This window comes from Channa argus, chromosome 17, assembly GCF_033026475.1.
Source record: "Channa argus isolate prfri chromosome 17, Channa argus male v1.0, whole genome shotgun sequence".
Classification (NCBI taxonomy): Eukaryota; Metazoa; Chordata; class Actinopteri; order Anabantiformes; family Channidae; genus Channa; species Channa argus.
In genome coordinates this window covers 20,419,106-20,442,917 of record NC_090213.1, presented here as the reverse complement: position 1 = coordinate 20,442,917, position 23,812 = coordinate 20,419,106, and the positions used below count along the sequence as shown (strand labels likewise).

The following is a 23,812-nucleotide window of genomic DNA, read 5'->3' as shown; positions in this document are numbered from 1 at the left end:
TTGTTGGATTAGACGATGACCTGCTCTACCTCCTGAGCCATAGCCGGGAATAGGGAGAGAATGACAAAGTCCTTTTTAGTGCCTTAATATGCCTGTGTTTGTCCTCCAGACATGTCCAAGTTGCAGATGGATTTCACACTGCTGAAGGAGCGTCTGGCCCAGCTGGAGGATGGATGGACAAATGGAGGGTTTGAGTGGGTGGACAGCATGCTGGTTCAGGCTCTTCAGGCTGGTGACTGGCTACTCATGGACAATGTCAACTTTTGCAGGTAAGGAGGAAATTTAACCTAATCTGTTTTTACAACCTGGCTCAACAGTATACAACAAAGAAGTGAGGCCACACAAGGTGCTCAAGTAACTCAACATATTTTAATTGAGTGTTTAAAGATTTGAGTTATGTTTGTGAGCAAAAAAAGTGTAAAAGACATGTAGAAAAAACAAAAGAAAACTCAGCAAGCAGGCCTAGGGGAAGAGAGTGAGACAATCATTAAGGCCATCTTTATAGGAACCTCAACCCAATTGACACAGGTGTACAGCATTCCTATAAATCTCAGCTCCACCCACTGGCTTCCTGGAAAACAAGGAAAAACACAGCCACACACACACGGAGAAAGACAGAACCCAGATCTGGCTTAGGCCATCACAATTCTCTTCTGTATAGTTATCATTTTGGTTTAGTATGTGGGTATATTTTTATTTTTTATTTACAATATTTATGCATGTGGGGGCCTGGTGGCTAAGTGGTAGAGCATTGGTTTGGGATGCAGAAGGCAGTAAGTTCGAATCCTACCTCACCAGGTGTGGCCCCACCCAGCCACCAAGGAGAACCTTGGTGCCGGTCCCGAGCCTGGACAAAAATGGGAGGGTTGCGGCAGGAAGGGCACCCGGCGTAAAATCAATCAATCAATCAATCAATCAATCAATCAATCAATCAATCAATCAATCAACGTGGCGACTCCTGAAGAGATAAGCCAAAAGCCATTGACTCTGACTATGTATGCATGTCTAATAATCCAAGAAACTTTTTTAGATTGCATTTATTCAGGGTTCAGAGTTCAGGGTCGCCGCAGCAGATCATTTTTTGGGATGTTGATTTGGCAGACTATATATCCTGGATGCCCTTCCTGATGCAACCTTTCCCAATTTCTGTTGGGGGTCAATGTCTTTCAGGGACACTTTCGACATATGGTCAGGAAGAGCAGGGTGCGAGCCTCCGACCCTATGGGCAGTAGGCGGTCACTCTGCCAACTGAACCACTGCCCATTGCATTTTTAGACTTTTAGGACTATTGCGGATTGGATTTATAAAAGTCCTAAATCAGTTGAAACCCAAATTTCATTTTCTTCCTTTAGCTACAGTGTAGATTTGCATTAAATAGCCAAAAAAGCATTTTCTTCTTTCTTTTCAGTTATGAAACAATATTAAGTTGATGTTAAATTAATTTTAATTATGATTTGAGTTGGACATGGAAAAAGGGGGGGGAAAAAGCCTGGACAAAAAACTAATTTATACTTGTGTGCTATTTGCTTAGTGCTGCTGTCCTGGATCGCCTTAATTCTCTGCTGGAACCTGGCGGGTCCCTAACTATCAATGAATGCGGCGTCATAGATGGCAAGACCCCCCAAATCACCCCACACCCTAACTTCAGGTTGTAAAAGAATATAAACTGTTTGACTTTTTGTTGAATAATAAATAAGTACGTGCTCAGCTGATGTGTGTGTGGTGTGTAGGCTGTTTCTGACCATGGACCCTGTGCATGGGGAGCTCTCCCGAGCCATGAGGAATAGGGGAGTGGAGGTTTTCATCCCAGGGGAACATGAGGGGGTCTGCTGGGATGCACTGGACCTTAAGACCCTTCTTCACACTGCTGGGGTGACTGGGGACTGTGTATGTGACCTGTTGATTGAAATACACAAAAGCATCAAATCTGCCATTTGGGGTAAGTGGTAAATAATAAATGCAAATTACTATTAAATCTGTCTGTCTTCAGAGTTGGTAAAGACTTTGGTTTCTGTCCTTTAGATTCTCCGACTTCATCAGTGGCCTCACTCTCCTCACTTGCCTCTTTGCTGTCCTGCCAGCTGCAGAGAGGAGTGGATTTACCCAGCGCCCTGCAGCATGCCTGTAGAGAGGCCTACTCCCTGTGCCAACGCACCACTGCCAGCCAGAAGGTATTTGTGTTTCAATATAGGCCCTTTCAGACATCCACTGGGATTCTGACATGCTCCTGACATTCTCCTGACATTCTCCTTTGTCCGAAGGGGTTCGTAGATAGATACTCCTGACATTATCCGGACTTTAGCATTTATGTGCGTGACCTTGTGCATGCAGCAAGGGGCTCTGTAAATGGGCGTGTTGATAACATTTCTATCACTTAAGTGCTGTTGTAGTTTTTATTTTTTTTTGCACAGCTCCCACAGCCTAGTAAGTTTTCTATAATGTTGTGTGTACTGTGCGGCACTGATTGTACACTGAAAACAAGCAGTTTCTTCAGACTGTAAACAAACGCGGATGAATCGCCAAACTAGACATCAGCTCAGGTTATCAACACAAATCTTCTTTTTCTTCTTCTTCTTCTTCTTCTTCTTCTTATTATTATTATTATTATTCCTATTATTACTATAATTTCTACTTCTACTTCTTTTAAAACATTTCTATTTTAATTTAAATGAGGTTAAACGGAAGATTTAAGGGCAAAACGTTTATTTGACCAGGTGGTTACAAGGAACAACAGGGAAAGGTTTATAAAACTGAAGGCTATCTTACAGTGGCTAATATAAGTGAGTCCCCACTAGGAAAACATGGAACAGTAGTGGTGTACTGTCACACTTGAATAAAGGGCCTGATAGAGTTCCTAACCGGGGTCGCCTTGTTTCATGCAGACAGAAATGCAGCTCTGTGCGGTAAGGCTCGCGGTGGTGACTTGTGTTTTATGATCTTCTAGCTAATCGCAGCCTCGACTTTGTTTGTTTGGTCAAGACTTTACCAACAGCACAAGGGTTTTTTAAAACTCAATCAAGCATCTTCTTGGAATCCTCAGGATTCTTCACAGAGTGACTTATAAAACAACTCTAGTGACTGTGTCAGCTTACCCCTCACGAATCTCCTGGCCTACAAGGTAATAGTTTGGTACCAACAATACTGGCTGTTATCTGTTGGCCACCAAAATATAGCTCTGTTTTTTGGCTGAATTCTGCGATTTTTATTTTTTTTAACCTTCACATTAATAATACTGATAAACTGTAAGGGGGCTTCGTCTTGTTTTCTCCTCGCAAGGTGAGCATTGGCCAAGCCTGGGTTGTGCACACTTTCTCACCAGCTCTGGCGTTCAACCCTGGAATGATGGATCATGTTTGTGAAAAAAGTGCTGGGGAAGACCTCAGCAGGACCCCCTCCTTTCCGAGTCAGCTGAACCAGCTTTGCCTGTGTCATCTGATAAGAAATTCCTCTCTCATGTCCCCACTCTTAGCTGGGCAGAGCAGATGAATTTTGTGGAGGGGCTAGAGGACCGTGAACTCTGTCAGCCCGAGCATTTCCTTCCTCCTGAAACATCGTCAGTTAAAAATTCTCTGCCTATGTACCCCGACTTCGTCATGGGGCAAACTGTTGTCTACTCATGTCACATTTCCTGGTTACAAGCAGTATCTAGGTTTGCATGGATCAGAAAAAGCTGGGCCAGTTCACTACCACCAATAGAACCTTCCTACCTGGAGCTTTTACACAATCATGGGGTGTCTGGGCCCACTGTTCTCCAGTCTCGCTCACGCTAACTCTGCACATGTATTGAGCTCTGTCACCATGCTCCAGACTAACCAGGTGATGTGTCTAGCCGAGCTTGGAGTGCAGGTGCCGCAGGGACCTGCCACAGATTGGCTTCGCATCTGTGAATGCTCAAAAAGGCTTGCTGACTCAGAGTCACAGTTTTTATTTCTCGATCTGGTGATATCTTCCGTCACCAGCTGAGCGTGTCTGTCAGAGCACAGAATTGCTGCCTTGCTCATTTTCGATTGGGACACAAACTGTGCTTCTTAGAATTTTTTTAATTACTGGGTATGATGGCCTCTGTGATAGCTGTGGTGCCTTTGGGGCTGTTGTGAGCATTTCAAACCGGGGTTTGTTGTCACGATGTGTGTGTCACACCGCCTCCACAGGAGCCTAGCGACGACCCTGTCTTTTATGACAGCTCTTCCACCATAATGAGAATCTCGTCTGTAATGCCAGAGTTCCCCAATAGCCAGGTGTTTTCTTGCACAGTGGTGTCAATGGAGGTTATCTTACGGCCGATTGCTGCTTATTTGCCAAAAGTTATCTCTCCAACTTATAGCTCTATGATCTTTGAGCTCCGGGGCTTCTGTGCTCCCCCCTTTCTCATCTGAGGAACAGGTGAAGCTGCATAATGTTCGTGCTTTATGGGTTTGCATGGACGCACTGTGAGTGTGTGTTTATGTGACCAGTTGTTTGTCTGCTCTATTAATGGCAACTTTCCCACTGGATTGTGGAGGCTGTCTCCCTGGCTTATAGCAGCAAAGGTGTCCCCCTTGGGCACCTGGGCCTTGGCAACGTGGGTGATATTTGTGCAGCAGCTATTTGGTTCCCCGCACACAGTTCTACTGTCTGGATGTCACAGCACCTTCAGTGGGTTATTCTGTTCTTTTTGCTGGGTCTTTGATACACAATAGTGGCTATTGTGGATCTTGTCCCTGAGTTTGAGAGCTGCTTGGCGGGGCGTGAATGTATGTATCATACTTGTGATGTACCGAGTAAATTGACTAAAACGAATGGTTAGTGGGAAGTGCAGTGTGGTGCTTGTATAACTGTGGCAGCGTTGATTTCTCACGGTGCTGTGATCACTTTAGTAATTGCCGTTCCTGCCCCATAAAATGGAAGAGCTGCTACATCTGAATAGAACAAATATGGACTTTGCACACTTTGCTGTTCGCTGCTTCAGTGAATCCTGGCTGAGTGCATCCATCCCGGATAATGGAAATGAGAGGAGGTGGAATCTCCTTCTATATCAATAAAGGTAGATGTACTGATGTCACGGTGTTAAGTAGATCCTGTAGCCCGAACCTTGAAATTCTATTTGTAAACCATTTTATTATACTGAAAACCGGGACAGGAAGCCCGGAAGTCTACAGGCCCAGATAAGATCAGCCCCTCTCTGAAGGACTGTGCTGACCTACTGGCCCCAATCTGCGCCCAAATCTGCAACAGATCATTGGAGCTATCAACCTTTAAACATTCAACCATAATTCCAGCCCGTAAGAAAGCTACTATCACTGAACTAAATGACCACAGGCCAATCGCTTTGACATCTGTGGTTATGAAATACTTTATAACCACCTGAAAAACATCACTGGACCCCTTCTAGACCCCCCGCAGTTTGCCTATAGGGCAAACAAGTCAGTAGATGACGCAGTTAGCATATGACTGCATTACATCCTGGGACATATGCATGAATTTTGTTTGTAGATTACAGCTCAGTGTTTAACACCATCGAGTCAGAAATCCTGTGCACCAAACGTTCCCAGCTCTCTGTCTCCCCCTCCATCTTACCAACAGAACACAGATAAGGATGAGAAAAGTTACATCCAGCTTACGAAAAACCTATGCTGGTGCTCCTCAGGGATGTATCCTCTCCTTCTTCTGACCGCACTTCAAGCAACTTAACTGTCAAACTCCTGAGGTTTATCGGTCTCGTCTGACGCGAGGCTGATCAGCTGGTGGTCTGGTGCAGTGAAAACAACCTCGAACTTGACATGCTTAAGACTGTAAAGCTTCCCTCCAGGCCTGTGTCAGCTGTGACAGTCTGTGAACTGTAAACAGACTGCAGCGGACAGGAAGAACAGCAGAATGAATTATAGTGCTTCCCTTCCCACTCTTCAGGACTTGTACACATGCAAAGCAGGCAAAGAAAATCACCACTGATCCCTCTCACCCTGGATACAACCTCTCCCCTTCTCCCCTCTGGCAGGCACTACAGAACTCTTTCTGTCAAAACCAGCAGACCCTCAGAACAGTTTCTTTCATCAGGCCATCACACTCATTACCAGTTGAACTCTAACCGCTACTTTACACACTGGACACACTAATCCTCAACCACTACATGCTCACACAAAAACACACACAAGCAATTGTGTTGGAAGTGCCAAACACACCACACCTGGGTCTGCCTTCTTTAGGTCATTGTTATATTGGCCATAGTTGTTTCCCTCCTTGTATGTATGTTATTTGTCGTTTACATATTGTCTATATTGTTATTCCTTGAACATGTCCAACCAATGACCGAAGCAAATTCCTTGTATGTGTTAACATAGTTGGTCAATAAATCTGATTCTGATTCTAGAGGACAGTCTAAAACCTTCCACTTTCTCCCTCTGATGAAGTCCTTGTTGAGATGGTAGCATGTTTTGGCACATTGTCCTGCTGCATGATGAAGCTCCTCCTAATTACCTTTGATGCATTTTTCTCTGAATTTGCAGACAAAATGTTTCTTTATAAACTCTGTGATTTGAGTGCACCCCTTTGAGATGGCTGGAAAAGCGTGTTTTTTTAGGGAACATGCTGTCCTAAACACCTTTGTATATGCTTAGCATGCAAACGTGACTGGGGACATTTTGGAATCGGGAAATCTTGGTCTCAGCAGATCCAAAAACTTTGTTCTAGGATCTTTGTGGCTCAACTCTGTACTTTTTGATTTGTAATACTCCAAACAAGTAACGGTAGTGGTTGTCAGTGATGTCACTGACTGTTGTTTAGGATTTTCCTCACAGCTCTTACAATGGCTTCTGTCATTTGTTGTTGTTATTCTTGTACTACGGCTAGTTGTGTATGTTGCTCAGTACATTTGTATTTTCTTTGCAATAGGTTTTTTCCTATAATTTATTGATTTTATTTTTTTAAGGCCAGTTTTACAGGTTAATTTACGCTTTTTATTGCACCTACTCTGCAGTAACCTACAAAATGCACTCGAGTACCTAATTTCTCATTCACTTCCGCACAAACTGCAGAATAATGGCTGATTGCATCACTAGACTAGACCAAATCCTTTACCTGGAAAGTAGTAGAGGGCAGGTGGCAGAAGCATGGGGGAAGCCGAGCAGTAATTTCCTTTAAAGTTATGATTGTGTACAAATTGTATAGTGTTTTTTAAATTCAATTTTGCACATTAAATATTTGAATGTGTTGTTCTTTGTTTCGTTTTTTCCTCTAGCAAGCCCAGCATGTGATCGAGCAGCACTTGGCCATCCTGGACACAGAGGACTGGGGCAGCGGGCTTCTTTGTGCTGGGGTGTGGCCCGACAGTTTCCCCTCCGCTCTCCTCTCCACAGAGGATTCCTGCTTCTCCACTGTTCTCAAAGATGGACAGGTCCTATCATTTTGCCTGAATACCCTCAGCCTCCAGGGCAAACGGTAAGAACAGTCACAACCACTAAGGGTGTCAATTATGTGAGATGACCAAACTTTATTTCTTATTATAACAGTAGATTTAATATACTTTATTATACTAGGATGCACAGAGTTTAACCAGTTGTTTAGTTTTAAAAAAAGACTGAACACAAGCAAAAATGTACATACACACCACCTGCCAACCTTTCTGTTTATTCAAGTTAAGCTTTGATGTTCCCTGCATTTAAAGTAAAATTTAAATCACAGTCTGTAAACACTAAAGTAGGGTTTTAAAAGTTGAAAACAAATGAATGTGTAAACTATTAAAACTGAAAATATGATTCAAATGTTTTAAAATAAACATTTGATTTAGACAGGTCTTTATTCACCTGCATGGTCATGGTGGAAGCTGTAGTTTGTGAGGTTGAACTATGCTGCATTACAGAGGTGTTTTTCTTATTTAGCCTCATCCCACTGACTGATACATTATAAATCAGGTGGGCAAAATAATAGAAACATCTGTTAGTATATTTCAACTATATTCAACAATACATGTTCCACAAAGTTAAATCAACACCTCTGTAAAACAGTTTCAACCAAACCCGAACATAGACATTTTTACTGAAAAATCAAGCTAGAATTGGCAGCATAGACCTTTGTAATTGTTCTAGTGGCATATTACATTCATCCCATTGTCTTGATGAACCATAATGGTTTTTTTGTTTTGTTTGTTTTTTTACTGTTCTTTCCACAGGAATCGTCCACTGAGTTTAAATGACCTGCATAGGGTGTTGCAGAGTAGCAGTGTCCATGAAGATCTTGTGTTCTCTGGAGGCGTGGTAGATCTGGAGGGAGGAGATGTCCTGAGGCTGATACCCACAGCTGTAAGACTGGTCACAGAGAGAGCCTCTCATGGAGACTGGATCCTCCGCAGCACCTGGCTCTCACACCTAGGAAAGAGCTACAAATATGCTCCTGGTTTGTTACTTTACTCATACAAATACACAGAATAACAAATTTACAGTGACTCATTCGGATTCAAAAAGCTCTCAGCAGAGCCAGCTCTAGTTATTTTGGTGCCCTAGGTGGGATTTTGGTTTGGCGCTGCGGAGTTACGTTGTTACTAATAAGTACACAGTACTTTCTGTGCAATGACAGTAGACTTTAAGATAAGAATTTCACTATGGTGAGTTCAGATGAGGCTGACCACTGGTATTACAGGTCATATTTTAACTGTACTTCACTGCAGAAATTAATATTTCCAATGCTGTGTCATTTTTGACTATTCTAGATTCAGCCCTGGTCCAGGTTGAGGCAGGGAACAGGGCACTGAAGGCTGTGTTTGGCAGCAAACTTGCTACTAAAGGCAAGTCACTTGCAGAGTTGCTTCAGCCTCACAGCACAGGTAAACTTTCTCTGACCTTTTTCTTCCATCAACTTCAGGTTTTTTCTTGTTCTTGTTTGATAGTTAAGTAAACACGACATGAAGTGGCTTACAGCAACACAAGATTGGCTGTCTGATGTTGGGATAATAACAATAGTAGCTCTATTTGGACATTTGCCCTTCCCCAGCTGCTTATAGGTTTGCTTATCTGTTTTGGGGAGGGATGCCTCTAGATCACAGCTATGGGTGCAAAACATGCCCAACTGTGGGGCAGGAAGGTAGAGCGGTTGTCCACCAATCTCGCAGTTGTTGGTTCAATCCCTGGCTCCTCCGGTCACATGTCGAAGTGTCCTTGAGCAAGACACTGAACCCCAACTTAGTTGCTACCGGTGAGTGTTGGCCAGCTGCATAGCAGCTCCCCCATTGGTGTGTGAGTGTGTGTGTGATTGTGAGTGTGAATGGGTAAATAAGAAGCAGCGTAAAGCACTTTGAGTGCCAATAGGTAGAAAAGAAAAGCGCTATATAAGTGCAGACCATTTATTTGTTACTCTAGCTTCTTGAATTTGAGGAAAAGTCTAATGCCGGAGTAGGAGGAGGATGTTAATTTAGATCCTACTAGATAAGAGAATGATAGTGAGAATGCCATCCTTTGGCAGAAAAGGTCAGGTGTACCCTGTCCCCTGAGAGTTCTTCCTACATGAGGCGCAGCCCATCACCTCTGCTACTGGAACAAAATGCTCATCTTAATACCCAGAATGGAAGACAGTCGACTAACTTTGATTAGAGGAAACAGACTGGCATTCAGAATAATGGATCCTTATCTGTAGCCTCACTGAGACAGATTGATGAGCTATGTTTCTTCTATCCAAAGCAAGTTTAAATTGTGCCAAAGGAGTCAATAAATCTGGGCTTCTGCTCTTAGTATTTTCTTATCCCAAAAAATGTTTTGGGTGTACCATTCTAGATTTATGTTTATTTAATTTCCATATGTGTAGAACCAAATTCACAAATGCTCTCACACACATTGCATGAGGGGCGACTGTGGCGCAGGAAGGTAGAGCGGTTGTCCACCAATCTCACAGTTGTTGGTTCAATCCCCGGCTCCTCTGGTCAAAGTGTCCTTGAGCAAGACACTGAATCCCAACTTAGTGGCTCCCGGTGAGCATTGGCCCCCACCAGTGTGTGTGTGTGTGTGTGTGTGTGTGATTGTGAGTGTGAATGGGTGAATAAGAAGCAATGTAAAGCACTTTGAGTGCCAATAGGTAGAAAAGCGCTATATAAGTGCAGAACATTTACCATTAACCATTTAGCTCTGTACAACTAGGGGATGGGTTTAACATGCATCCAGCACACAGAAAGGTTCGGACATTTGATGAGGGCTTTTGTCTATTTTCTCCTGTGTACTTTCAGTAGAGGAAGAGAAGATGTGCTTCTTTACTACAAGAGTGTCTTTGGTTTTTGTGTCAGTCCTAAGGAGAGAGTGGTGTTTTCCACTGATAATATAAAGTGCTCGGGCCTCAAAATTATATTTAAAAATTTTTAGGCTCACCTCAGTCAGGTTCAGCCATTCTTACATTCCCCTTGAAAATAATATTTCCTTATACCCCCACTTAGCTGAGTAATGTCCTGCATCCTATGCTACAAATTATTACACAGATATTCCTCTACAGAAAATTTTTTCACAAGAACATTTTATTTTTATTTCCCCAGGCACCTTATTCCCTATGAAGTGTTTGAGCAAGACTGAAAACTCTTATGAGTTCTTAATTTTTTTTAAATTCAAAATGAGCTAATATTTTCCATGAAATGGTAAAATGCCTCAGTTTAAACATCTGATATGTTGTTAATGTTCTATTGTGAATAAAATATGGGTTGATAAGATTTGCAAATCATTGCATTGTGTCTTTATGTTTTACGAATTGTTCCAACTTTTTTCAAATTGGTGTTATACTTTGCCCAAAATGTCCAAGCCTGTTCTATTTTATACAGACAAAAGCTTTACTTCATGGACATTTTGAGCAGATGGGTAGCATGGATAATTGCAAATATGGGCTACTCAGTGGTCCATAGGACAGTGCAAAATACTGGACATAGTGAAGTGTCTTTTATTCCTGCCGCTGGACCACCAGATGTTTACTCTCAGGCCATCTGTACCTTAGAAACTAACCTAACACAAAGAGGTTTACAGGATGTAATCATTACCACTATAACATTTAAGGTGTTAGGAATTCTTGACTGCATCTGTTAACGCTGTTATAAATTTACCGTCTGTTATTTTGCAGATGAATACAGGATTCTGATGGACATGCGCTGGAATAAACAGTATCTAGATATTTTGGCCAATAAATGTAACTTTGAAGATGAGGAAAGATACATGGAGTTTTTGGAGGCACTGAATGCAGTTGCCAACAGGTAACAGATCCATCTTGAATCACTGGTCATTACTATGTATAGGGCTCTAACTCTTCAAAATTATTTAATTCTGATAGTTGATCTAGTTAAGTGTTATGGGAAATGTTTAAACTAAAAAACAGAAAATAGTTTATTTGTTTTAGCTGTAGCTAAAGTAAAAGTGTCCCACAGCTGTAGAGCGCTTATGATTTGCGTGTGTGTGTTAGGATTGCTCTAATGATGGACCGAGAAGAGAGGGCTGTCATCTGCACCTGCGCTGTAAACCTGTCTGCTCAAAACTGTGCTCTGAGAATAGCCACTGCCTTCAGCAAAGGTTTCTACACAACACATGTTAAAAGTGACAGCATGATGCAATATTATATAAGTTTCAGATACCTGGCGCCCAGCTGTTACTTGTGGCAGGCCAAACCAAATGATGTTTGGTCATGATGATTAGTTAATTGATTGATTTTTGTCCTTACACAGGAACTGTGGATGTTGGTCAGCTGCCCCATCCAGTGTTGATGCATCTGCACAGCTTCTTCGAGCTGTGGAACTCATTTACACTCCAGGCTGTCCAGAGTGGACAGCCTTACATCTCAGACCACATTATGTTTGAGGTCTGAAATTTTTATCAGTCTCTTTGCATCCAGAAATATTGTACCTAATGTGACTAAGACCTATACTGTTATTACTACTACTCCTACAATTGCTCCTACTGCTGGTACTTCCATTACTGCCCCTACTCTGGTACCACTATTTTGAGCTGCTACAACTACTACTTATAGTGCTTTTAATCACTATAACATCCACTGCTGCTTTCTTCTTGTTTTAATTTCTAATAGTTTCCCCTTCCACTGCTAGGTCTGCTGCTGCTACTATATTCATGACCACTGCTATTACTTGTTACTGCTATCTGTATTGGTATTTTTTTACTACTACTGCCGCTTCTATACAGTATTACTTTTATTCAGTTCATATATTTGGACAGTGACACGGTTTTCATAATCTTTGGCTTGGTTTGCCTCCAAAGTTGATTTGAAGTGAAACAATATGTGCTTGTAGACTGTCAGCTTTAATTAGTTTGGTTAAAAATAGTGAATGAACTATGTAGATTTACAGATATTTGTATTGATGCACCGACAATTATGTTGGTTACAAAATATTTAACCATAATTAATATACATGAATTTAATTGTCATGTAATATAACTCTCTGTATCTAGGTATTCTCCTTGAGAGAGCGCAGAAGTAATGGTCATAACTTTGTCACCCTACCCTGAACCTTGAAGTTTATAAAATCACGAAAGAACAAGTCCTCAGATGACATACGCAGACTTTATAAATGAACAGATTTCTACTTGCGTATAGTAAACTTCCTGTCATGTGTATTTAGATTCTTCAGTTGCTGCAGTGGCTTGATCGTTTCTGGGATGTCTGCAGCACACTGCCAGCTGACTCTCAGTGCATGTCCATCCTGTCTCTGCATTGGCAATGGGTGCAGAAACACCTCATCCTTCGACTCCCACAACTACTGCTGGGAGACGCTGACGCCACATTTGAGTACATATTTATTTCCACTCTACATAATCAAATTTTTTCATTCAAAGTTACATGTGTAATTTACTGTTAAAAAAGTAACCCTGGCGCTATTGTTTAACCTTAACGGTTTGCAATAGGACTCAAATATAACGTGTTAATGCAACAACTTTATTTTCAATGTCAAACATTCTTGTGTTGCTGCTTAACACATGGCTGTGCTGTTTTCCAGAGGTCACCAGGAATTGGAGGCAGTCTCTGCAGCCATTCACACTCTTCTGTCTACCCCTGTGTCTGTGGCCACAGCACTAAAGGGCATTCAGAAGACTCTGGGGAAACCTCTGCCATTTAAGGTGCGGAAAGACTGCTTTAGCTGTACTGACCCAAGTCTGTGCAGATATAACCTCATTTCAATTATGTTTCCTGTGTTTCTTATTTTTCAGTATCTGAGATTATCTGAATTATTTCACAAACTAAATCCATATTCTTCTTTAGTTGGAATCAGTGGCTGAGTGTGTGTCTCGGCTGCGAGTCCTGAGCAAAGCCCTGGATGTAAGCAGTCTGAAGCTGGACAGCACCACTTTTCCTTGGAAACAGGAACTGTTACAGCTTTATGGTGCTGGGTTGAGGCTAGATATGAAAGAGAGTCTGCTAGAAGCCCTGGGTCTTGTTCTTCTGGCCAACAACCAACTAGATCCACAAAAATCTGGTGAGCTTGCATTGCGTGACCTGACTGCCCAACTTACCATCTCAGAATGTCAATTTTGGGCAGTCAGTGTGCTTTTATGTATATCATGTATGACAAACTTTAAAGGTTTAATTTTTGATCAAACAAACCAACACATAAAATAAAATAAATAACAATAAAAAATAATGTATTTAAATAATATGAACAAACCCGAGTTCCTGTTCAGGTTTTGTGCAAATATTTAGAATTTAGAGTATTTTACTATTTTTACTTGCTTGTTTTTATCCCTTTCTTTAATCCCAACCTTAAACTTATTACTGTAGAAGTACAGGCCTCTATAGTCAGTCATAGCCTTTATAGTCAGTTGTTAAATGTCTGTGAACGTTCTCAGTCGTCCAAATCTGGTTAGCCAGAGGTCATGTCAAATGGAATTTTTTACTTGTTGCTTCCAACCAAGCGGAAAGAAGTCAATTCAACATGACTGTAGGTGTTCTGCAACAGTCAAGTCACAACAAATTAATTCCAGTTAATTAAAAATGTTGGCCCTATCATTTGGTAGACCACTGTTATTAATTAAGCCTTTTTCAAAAGAAGAGATAAGAAGAGACATTTTGTTATTACTCAGATCTCACTTGTTTTTGGATAGGTTCTTAATTTTTTTTTAAACTCACTTGTGCATGGTACTTTTTTGGTGGTACATGTTACATTGTCTTGTGCTGATAAAGAGCAAAAGTTGATTGGGGGTGCGAGTGTAGCATTGACCTTAGAGTCTAGTTTCAAATCTAAGAGAACAATGTATTATTTAACGTGTTTCCATTAGGAGTGTTGGAGAGATTGGTCTCGAGTGTGGAGCAGCAGCAGCGTCAGATGACCTCTATTGGTCTCTTAGAGGTCTCTTATATGTCTGAGGGCCAGGAGACTGCAGACAGAGGACGCCTGGCCTGTGAAGAGCTTCAGCAGCTCAGCCGCAAGGCCCAGCTCTGGCCCTTGATGGAACAACTAGCTGTACTAAACCAGCTGCGACTCAGTACTGACCTGCTGAACCTGACACTATCTCCTGGGTAAAATCCTTTTAACTGAATAATAACATTTATGGCAACTGATCTTAAATCAGTTTATTACGTTAAATCTTGTCTTGGTGGTCTGCAGTGATCAAGAGTCAGAAGACCGCTTACGTCGAGAACTCTCTAGACATCTTCGTTACTGTCTCCAGTCCACACCGATGAATGTCAGACAGCTTCAGCCACTCTGGTTCTTGCTCAGCAGTGACAGGGTCAGTGTCATAAACTGGATAATAATAGATTGACATGTTTTAATTATAATATATGAAGCAATATAGTAACAGAAAATTTACAGCATTGGCAACTAATGAATGATTTCATGTGTCAAGCAAATCTCCACTAGGTTGTATCAGATAGGATTAGAAGTGAATTATTTAGCTTGACGTAAATAATTCTGCTCATGATTGTTCTCCACTGTAGCCAGCTGAGGAGATGCAGTTTGTGTGGTGTGAACTGTTGTCAGAGGCCCTGGATGCCTTATGGACCAGCAGCGTGACCTCAAACCCAGACCACTGGCTGAAATGGGACCCCCTAAATCCTAAGACCCAGCCAGACTCAAAGCTTCCCCTAGGAGCAGATAAAATGGTACTGGCTTTTAATGTGTCATGTTGATGTCAGTACACTGATTAGTAACCAATGTTTTTCTGGTTTCATCAAAATTTACTGAATAGTGTCCATGTTGATTTCAGGGTCCAGCCTTGCTAAGTAAAGCAGTGTGGTCACACTGCATGCTGAGAGTGCTCACCAAGAGTGAGACTGGAGATCACCCGGAGCCATCTGGAGACAACTTTTTCTCTCTCTCCCATGTCATGATAGGGCAGTGGAAAAAGAGCATACAGCAGCTGCAGGATGTGTCTGCAGTGCTGTGGGAAAACATGGCTATCCCTGCCCTGTCTGAATTCAGGTAGAGAAGAAGGAACATATTCTCTTCCTTTCTCCTCTTGGGAGTGTTTTGCTTTATTTTCTTCGAAAAGCAGTCAAATAAAAATGTTTCTCATGTGGATTTAGCATTTTTGGTTTTAACACACCCACATCTCCACAGGGGCACAGACTTTAGACTCCAGGGCATAGTCCTACGTCGACAGCTTCAGAGTATGGTCGACCTGCTGCCTCCTACCCTGCAAGAGGGCTACATGGAGAACTGTGAAAGCCTTGTGGAAGATCCTGACCCCCTGGTAGCTGCCCAGGAGATCCAAAAACTCTTTAGAGACTTCCTGCCCCCAAAGCTGCTCCCTGATAGCCTGGTGGAGGCCTGCATCACCTGCCTGCAACAGTACATCCAAAGCAAGATCAAAGGCTCCAACACACTTGCCCGCTCCGGAGTGTTCTGGGTCAACATGGGCCTGCTGCAGATCAAAGTCTGGACACCGCAGACCATCTTTGATCCAGCTGTTAAGAGGGCCTACAAACTCAACTATGCTAAGCAGGAGGTCAGACACATATCATTATCCTTTTGCTGACATATATCAAGTAAAACAACTTACTAGATGCTAGAACACTTTTACGCCAGCCCTGATAGGCTGAAAGTCATGACATCCACATTAAATCCCTCCACCTTTATTGGGTATCAACATGGTGTCTCTCGTCATTCGTTCACTTCGTCTCACTTCAGATGCCGAGCAATTTTCTTCAGTACGAGTATAATGGCTAGCTAGCTAAACGAAGAACCTCTGCCACCACCTGGCCTGGCAGTCCATCATTATGGTTCAGTTCTGTGTTCTTCCCAATGCCACCTCACGGGAATCCTAACTCTGCGGCTGAGGGGAATCATCCAGAACCTGAACTTCAGCGTTGGGGCTGTACACAGAATGTGGTGCATCCACTAACGGATGAACCCCTTATTTTGAATTATAAGGTGGACAACGATTATGGCTTTGATAATTTTCTGTTGACATCTATCTGGAAGACACCTAAGCTCATAGCATGGCTCACATGCCACCCTGTAGAAGATGAAATTACAGCAGTTAAAGACATCGGCCTGTTTGTTGAGCATAAAGCTAAATAAACAGACACATGGGCAAGTGTATGTCAATTCTTGTGCTTCAGTTAGGGGCAGAATGGCTTAACTTCTACTCCTCATCAGACATCCAAGTTGTCCAAAGAGCTTGGCCTTCCACACAAAGCTCCTGGTGTGGTTCTACAGCAGACTTTGACCTTAGTGGTTTACAGGAGTGCTCCCTCTGGCTGGGATGTTGTGTTATAGGGCAGATCAGTATATAGGTTGTCTAGTGGGCACCATAATCAGATATTAGGCCTTCATCAATTACCTTAAACTGTTGGCAGTCTTTCTAACACTGAAACATTCCTCCTGTTTCTTGACGGTCAACATGCTCTGATGAGAACAGACAATCTTAGCTCATCTCCTCTTGGTGAGAAAACACACACCCCAGCCATTTAGAATTTGAGTGTGTATCCTGTTCAGTGGAAATCCACTTTATGCAGGTTAGAGACTAAACTCGCCTGTAGGCGATTAAATTGGCTGTGCTGAGGTGGATCTGTTTGCATTGCAGAAGAATGCACAGTGTGCCTCCCTTGGCAATCGAAGTGCACCTCTGGACATGTTCATGAACGAGTGGCCTTGGATTCTCCACTTGCCCTGATTCCACCCACACCACAGGTGAACTGTCTTCTTCTGAACTGGCTGGTGGAGGTGAAGCAGCTTCTGTGGAACAATCTGTGACTCCTCCCATTGCACAGTGCCTCTCCCTCTTTATGACTTCAAAGGGAGAAGGAATCAAAAGGACGCTGGAAATTCCTTTCCAATCTTCAGTAGACAGTAGATTTTTCTTTTCTACAGGACTTAATTGGAAAGAAAAAGGCATTTTCTACTGCAATTTTCACTTGACCTGTTAGTTTTGTTGTTACTATAAAACAGTAAGATAAGCAACCCCTGGTTTGCCAGTTTATAAAGACAGCACAAAGACTTCAACTCAATTTTATCTACCCAGGATTTCGCTGTTCTCAAGGCCTTCACTAGCTGTGCATTTGACCCACTGGAACACATAGACATGAATGTGTTAGCTCTTAAGGTTGCTGTGCCGTTGTCCTAGGCACAGTTAAATGAACTGGTGACATTCATGCTGTGTGTCTGCATGTGGTTCTCTCCTTATAACATTGTGGTGAATTTTAAACCTAATCCAGCTTTCATCCCAATAGTGATTAAAACATGTTCACCAGTAGTCCCCGCAGCTTTTCAGCTACCAACTCACCAGTCTGTGGAACAGTAGAGATTGAAAATGTGTAATTTGCCCACCATCAAACAAAGGCTCATTGAATAGTGGATGCCGCTCCAGTTAGGTTGTATGCTCACTCTACCAGGTTGGGTTAATTTTATAACTCTGACTCGCTAAGTAGCATGAGTGAGATATATCTTACCAGAGCGCCGTTCCTGCTGTTGAATGAACCGAGAAGAGGTGTGCTAGATTTGATTGAAGAGTGATGATGCATTGGTCCTATAAAGGTGGAGGGCTTTGACGTGAATGTCACAACTGCCAGCCTGTCATCGCTGACGTAATGGTATAGATGTTTTTTTGAATGCGTGAGGAGGCGAATCCTATGGTGAGAGATCTCACTTAAATGGTAAATGTTCTGCACTTATATAGCACTTGTCTACCTATTGGCACTCAAAGCGCTTTACACTGCTTCTTATTCACCCATTCACACTCACAATCACACACACACATACACATACAGATAATGATATGATGGTAGCCTAAAGTTTTGAACCCAAGCAGAGATAGCGATATAGAGCCCAATTATTATTGGGCACGATAATAATTTTTTTTTATCCTAACTTTAATTATGACATAGTCTGAGTCTATTCTCCACTTAAATCATTATTTACATCGCACGCTGTCCTACTCAATTCTACATTGCTGCTGTTCATGCTGTACTATACACACTGAACTACTAATACTCAACTGCTACACCCTTACACAAAAATAAAACATGCACACAATGCACCTTAAGTAGACAAAGATTTCCACACACACTGCACTCAGGTTTGCCTTCTTTGTCTTGTTTAAAATGTTTAACATGAAATGATCAACCCAAAAGTTGGTGTACTGGAAATTTAAATGATGAAGGTCTTTCTTACAGCTGGCTCTGCTACAAGAAGAGTGGCGAGGACGGAGCCTGTCATCGCAGCTGATGACTGGGGCAGAGCTGGAGGAGAGCAGCACAACTGATGGCTTCCAACATCCTCGAATCAGGTCAGAGCAAGCCGCAGATTTTGATTATATCATATTCTAACTAACAACAGAATACGGTTGAAAAAAAAAGTGTTTTAGAGCGGGTATGTTGAATCTTATAATATTGAGTCATAAAACAAGATTACATACTCTCAGCTATTAGTTTTCATCAGTTACGTGCCTGATTTGTGGTTGTAGGTACCTGTGGATCCGTATCCAGCAAGTTAAGGAGCAGATAGCTGAGCTTTCCAGAAAGCAGGCCTACCGACCTTGTGAACCCCAGTATGGTCGGCTCTTCCAGGAGCTCCAGCACTACCTCTGCAGCATTGGCCAGGCATCTGCTGTGCAAGACCTACTCTCCCAACTGCTGAAGGCCCTGCAGGGCTCATCCTCTCAGTCCAGGTCAGCAGTTCAGGGTCTGCTGAAAGAGGAGTCTGTATGGCAAACCTCCCAGCAGCGCTTCTGCCAGAGGCTGCAAGAGGACTACCTACTGTACCCGGACTTGGTTGGACCAGTGCGGAATGGAATCCTCCAGCTCCAGTATGGCATGAGATTAGTTGCTGCCCAGGTAGCTGCCTCACTGATGCCTGTACCAGGTCTTCCCAAGCTGGTGTCTTGCCTGCTGGCCTTCCCCACTATGTCCCGCAGCCTACCATCTGACCTGTCTCGGGCAGACTTCCTCTGCTCTAGGGAATGTATGGATGTTTTGCACTCCCTGGCAAGGCTTTTGCCCCAACAGGACTCTGACCATGTTGTCCCCGAGTCTTCCACAATTCTTTTTAATGCTCTGCTACATGTGCAGTGCCATATTCTTTCCACTGGAGAGCTCAGCCAACAGGCTTGCGCTCTTCTCAGACACATCTGTCAGGTCAGAGCCTTCATTTTTGTGTCAAACATCTGTCTGACTCTCTTAACACCTCTTAGGCCTAATGCACACCGATGCTATGCTGAATGTATGATTATGCTCCCCAGGCTCTGGTGAATGAGTGGGATGAAAAGGAGAGACAGTGCAGAGAGCAAGAACAGCTCAAATCAAGCCTGTACTCCAGCCAAATTCGAATCCATGGCTCACAACTGACTGAAGACGAGCAGGAGGAGAGAGACTTCAGACGCCAGTTCCCTCAGTTTAGCCAGGTATTCATGTAGAACTGTTCTTACTTGTCCATGTGAACACAATATGAGGAAGACTAATATTAATATAATAATAATTAATATAAAGTATTAATTGACATTAATATGATTTTTATTTTTTGGTGCAAATAAAACAAGCCACAGACAAAAATACAAAATATTTATTTTGGATACAATGAACAAATGAGCCATTTATCCAATACTGTCTGATGGTGATGATCAGAAAGATCCGATTCTACAGTTTCAGTTTTTGTAGACTTCCAAGTGGGGCAGCAAGGTGGTGGAGTAGTCAGTGTTGTCGGCTTAGAGCTAGAAGGTCAGTTTGAATCTACCTGCTGTCTGTGGCCCATCTGCTCTTTCTTGCTCTGATATAATTGATATATACAAGCCCTGGATATTAGAACACAAATGATTTTGTCTGAAAAGCTGAGAAAAAAAGATAATGGTTCTATAAAAATGCATGAATGCTTTTTTTCCGCTTAATAATTATTATTTTTTTTAATCTGTACCCGTGCTCCTCCACGGACCATGAATGTCTACATTAATATCTGTCTGGTTGGGAGCTACTTAGACAAAAATGGTAAGCTAAGGAATAAGTCAGTCTTATCTTTAGTTTTTGTCTGTACTCTTCATCAGGAGTTTGCAGACATTGTGTCAGCACCAAGTTTGGAGGGTCCACCAAGCTCAGGATTGGAAGAGGAAAAGGAAAAAGCCCTGGGGGAGTTGACTGACACTGGCTTCTTGTCTCCAGCTGCCATGAACACTCTGGTTGAGTTGCATCAATGCCTGTGCCTGGGATACGCCCAGTCCCTGTGGTATCAGGGTAAAGCACCTGTATATCACAAGAAACAAGCCGTCAAAGTCCTGGTCTCTTCCTATCAGATTGCTGCCCCTGTGATGTCACGCTTTTACCATCTGATGGGTTGGTATCTTTTTGGCTACAAATATACTGTGACACGTTTTAATGGAGGTACATGCATACACTAATCAGCTCTAACAATAACACCACCTGGTGGTTTTAATAGAAAAACATGTTTTATATTACAAACTAATAAATGCGGATTTATCATTATGGGATAATCACCTGTCTAAAAATGAGCTCCACATTTACCAACAGTTATCTTGATCATTATATACAACATTGCGGAATACTTGGCCGCTATTGTTTAAAATACATTGTTTTCTTAGTAGTGTACTATTACTTTTGTTCTTTAAATAAAATTTAGATAATCTACTTAAGAAAAAGTACTAAGCAAAATATTTGAAATAGTACTTTAGCTTACTTTTTTTCTAGGCTAATACTTGCTCATTTAATCTGATTTCTTACATTTCATGTAAACGGAAAGGGTCGTTTTATAAAATTTGGGTAAGGGAAACCTGGCTTCCCCAGGTAGATTTCTGTTGGAGAACACTGATTTCTTTGCCATGTAACAGTTTAAAATCACCTTTCTCCAACTGTGCATGTGTGTAACAAAAGGCCGCACACAGGAACACGCGTAGTGTTCTCAAGTGTGGGAACACTTGAACACTTGAAAATCCCAATTGTGGAATTTTTAAAACAAAGTCTCTCTAAAGTCCGGCAGAAAATGTAACTAACGCAAAGTCTAAATAAGTCACTTGACCCTGTGGACTTTTTAAATTTTAACAGTTCCCATTGATCCGTTGCATGTCTCCCCTTTTTTTTCCTGTGCTCTCACTGTTCAGCGACATGATCACACACATACAAAAAGTAAAGTCAGAAAGTTGCATTTTCCTGTACTATACAGTTGGAATCAGTGCACTAGGCTACTAAAATAATTCAGAGGTAGAGGAGTCAGGTTGGTTTTCTGCTGCATGTATAGGCAGATTTCCAGTAAGCAGGTTTCTTAAGTGCAGCTCACAGAGTTTTCAGAGTGACTTTGCTGACCCTCCCTTGTCCCTTATAATTTTATTAGGACCACCAGTGGCTGATTAATGTATTTTCTGTAAATAGCTACTGAATATCGTCTTCCTATGTCCCCCTTCCCCCCAGATGCTGAACTGGACCAGCAGCTGTTAGGAAGTGAACTGCTGCTCTCTTCCCTCCTCCAGAACTCAATTCAGGGCTCAGGGGGTCCTTATGGTCTGGCTGTCACTTCAGAAGGACCTTATGACTTCTATCAACAACCAAACATGGCCGAAGCCCTCCTCTGTCTCCCTGTTCTGGAACAACTCAGAGCGGCAGTGAAGCAAAGACTAGACGACTGGCCAGAACACCCTGCACTTTTGCAGGTCAGTTTTTTTTTACATTGAGGCCCAGAGTAAACAAGCAAAAAGTGTGTTGTTATTTTACCTTGTAATATTCCACAATTACAGTGTTGACTACTGTGTGATTATTACTTTTAAGTCTTTATAGAGCCAAGAATGAATGTGAGGGTAGAAGCTCAAATTCATAGTGAAGGATATGAGGTGGAAGGGGATTCTGTGGCCTGTAGATAAAGTAAACTCTTGCTCTAAAATAATAATAATAAATAATTGTTGTACTGTGAACTCAGATAAGCGTAAGTGTATCCTAAATCCTCCATGTATGTGATGTCTTCCAGCTTACTGTGGTGATGGAGAGGATCTTGTCTTTCAGCCTGGCCAGTCCACTGGCTAAGTTCCTTAATGGCCTGGAGATAGTGCTTAGTAAAGCCCAAGTGAGTTATTTTAAGTCTGTTTCACATATGAAATCTTCACAATGTCCAGAAAAATCAGCCATGGACAGTGACCAGTATCTTATTTCACACGTAACACAGAGCGGTAGATTGTCTGATTCAAAAGCGTCCTCAAGAGGAACTCCTCAAGAGGCACAAACTGAAAGAACAATTAGGCTGTGCAAAACAGTGTTTTGCTTACAGTACTAGTGTCTAATAAAAAGAATTGTTATCAACACGCCCTTTTGCTCACTTTAAATCCTTCTCACAAATCAGAACAGACCAGCATACTCAATGCCCGGGCTCACACACATAAACCAGATTTTGTTCTGAGGGCTCGAAGGATAAAGTCCTAATAATCTCTCGAGCGTGTCAATCAGACATCCGCATACTCATATACACCGCCAGAAAGAATTTCAGGACTCCAGTGCATGTGCGCATTTTTTAAAAATAGTTTGTTGCACAGAGGTGAGCACTGTTTATTGCTGCTGTCTTCAGGATTGGGAGAATAATGCCAGTCGCTCGGTGTCTCTACGGAAGGAACTAGAGGCTGTCACCCAGCTAATTATCCAGTGGCGTAAACTAGAACTCAAGTAAGACACACAAAGATTAAATCAAGACAATGTCTTATGTTACTTTTTATCATAGTTTAATGAAAGTATAAATTTGCAACTAGTCCTAATCCTAAAACTCCTCAACAAGTATATGAGACTTTGACCAGGATCTATTATTTGCTGCTGCTTTGTGTATAATGTAAACGTGTCCTGTTCTGTCATTTTTGTGTGGTAGCTGTTGGTCGAGCAGCCTGGACAATGCAATGAAACGGCACACTGAGAAATCAACTAAACACTGGTTTTCTATCTACCAGCTGGTAGAGAAGTATCTGGAAGAACAGAGGACAGAGACTAATACAGGTAGAATAGTTAGGAGTTGGTTTTTGTCTTTACTTTTTATATACAGCCACACAATATAACGCAATACGATACTCCAGCTTTATAAGTTCTGTTTGTAGACGCTTACATTTTCTCTGTTTTTGTTGAAACTGAGAAAAGTGATAATTCCACTATGTGTTTATTATTAAGCTCATAGTGGGTAATTAATTTGCAATCGTTTTATATGCTTTTTTAATATAAGGGTTAACTTAAAAAAATATATATTTAAAATGTTAAAATGAATGGAAGGTCAAAACCATATATTTTAAGAAAATTAAGTATAATGGTAAAATGTGGAATATATGGTAAAGGGGTAGGCAGCAAGAATACTTTTTTACACATGATGTAGACCTTTCCACAGCTACAGTGGCTCCTGCAGTTTGTTGAAATTTAAATGAATCCAACAATGCTGCAGACCAAAATTACCAAATTTAAATCGGTGTAAAGGAAATGT

At 41.9% G+C, this 23,812-nt stretch overlaps 1 protein-coding gene across 2 annotated transcripts in view; it reads left to right on the top strand.

The window, feature by feature from the left end:
- Positions 1–23,812, top strand: part of mdn1 (midasin AAA ATPase 1) — an 83,693-nt gene that overhangs the window by 39,746 nt on the left and 20,135 nt on the right. For both annotated transcript variants that reach the window (XM_067481569.1, XM_067481570.1), the window contains exons 44-69: positions 110–269; positions 1,532–1,648; positions 1,731–1,939; positions 2,023–2,171; positions 7,214–7,413; positions 8,144–8,367; positions 8,681–8,794; positions 11,056–11,185; positions 11,392–11,498; positions 11,651–11,784; positions 12,560–12,726; positions 12,935–13,055; positions 13,198–13,411; positions 14,211–14,451; positions 14,540–14,663; positions 14,872–15,036; positions 15,141–15,355; positions 15,494–15,881; positions 18,550–18,662; positions 18,840–19,509; positions 19,614–19,775; positions 20,409–20,694; positions 21,784–22,022; positions 22,334–22,429; positions 22,925–23,019; positions 23,216–23,340. In XM_067481569.1, coding sequence (XP_067337670.1) covers positions 110–269; positions 1,532–1,648; positions 1,731–1,939; positions 2,023–2,171; positions 7,214–7,413; positions 8,144–8,367; positions 8,681–8,794; positions 11,056–11,185; positions 11,392–11,498; positions 11,651–11,784; positions 12,560–12,726; positions 12,935–13,055; positions 13,198–13,411; positions 14,211–14,451; positions 14,540–14,663; positions 14,872–15,036; positions 15,141–15,355; positions 15,494–15,881; positions 18,550–18,662; positions 18,840–19,509; positions 19,614–19,775; positions 20,409–20,694; positions 21,784–22,022; positions 22,334–22,429; positions 22,925–23,019; positions 23,216–23,340 — 4,965 coding nt within the window. The remainder of the gene's footprint in view (positions 1–109; positions 270–1,531; positions 1,649–1,730; positions 1,940–2,022; positions 2,172–7,213; positions 7,414–8,143; positions 8,368–8,680; positions 8,795–11,055; positions 11,186–11,391; positions 11,499–11,650; positions 11,785–12,559; positions 12,727–12,934; positions 13,056–13,197; positions 13,412–14,210; positions 14,452–14,539; positions 14,664–14,871; positions 15,037–15,140; positions 15,356–15,493; positions 15,882–18,549; positions 18,663–18,839; positions 19,510–19,613; positions 19,776–20,408; positions 20,695–21,783; positions 22,023–22,333; positions 22,430–22,924; positions 23,020–23,215; positions 23,341–23,812) is intronic.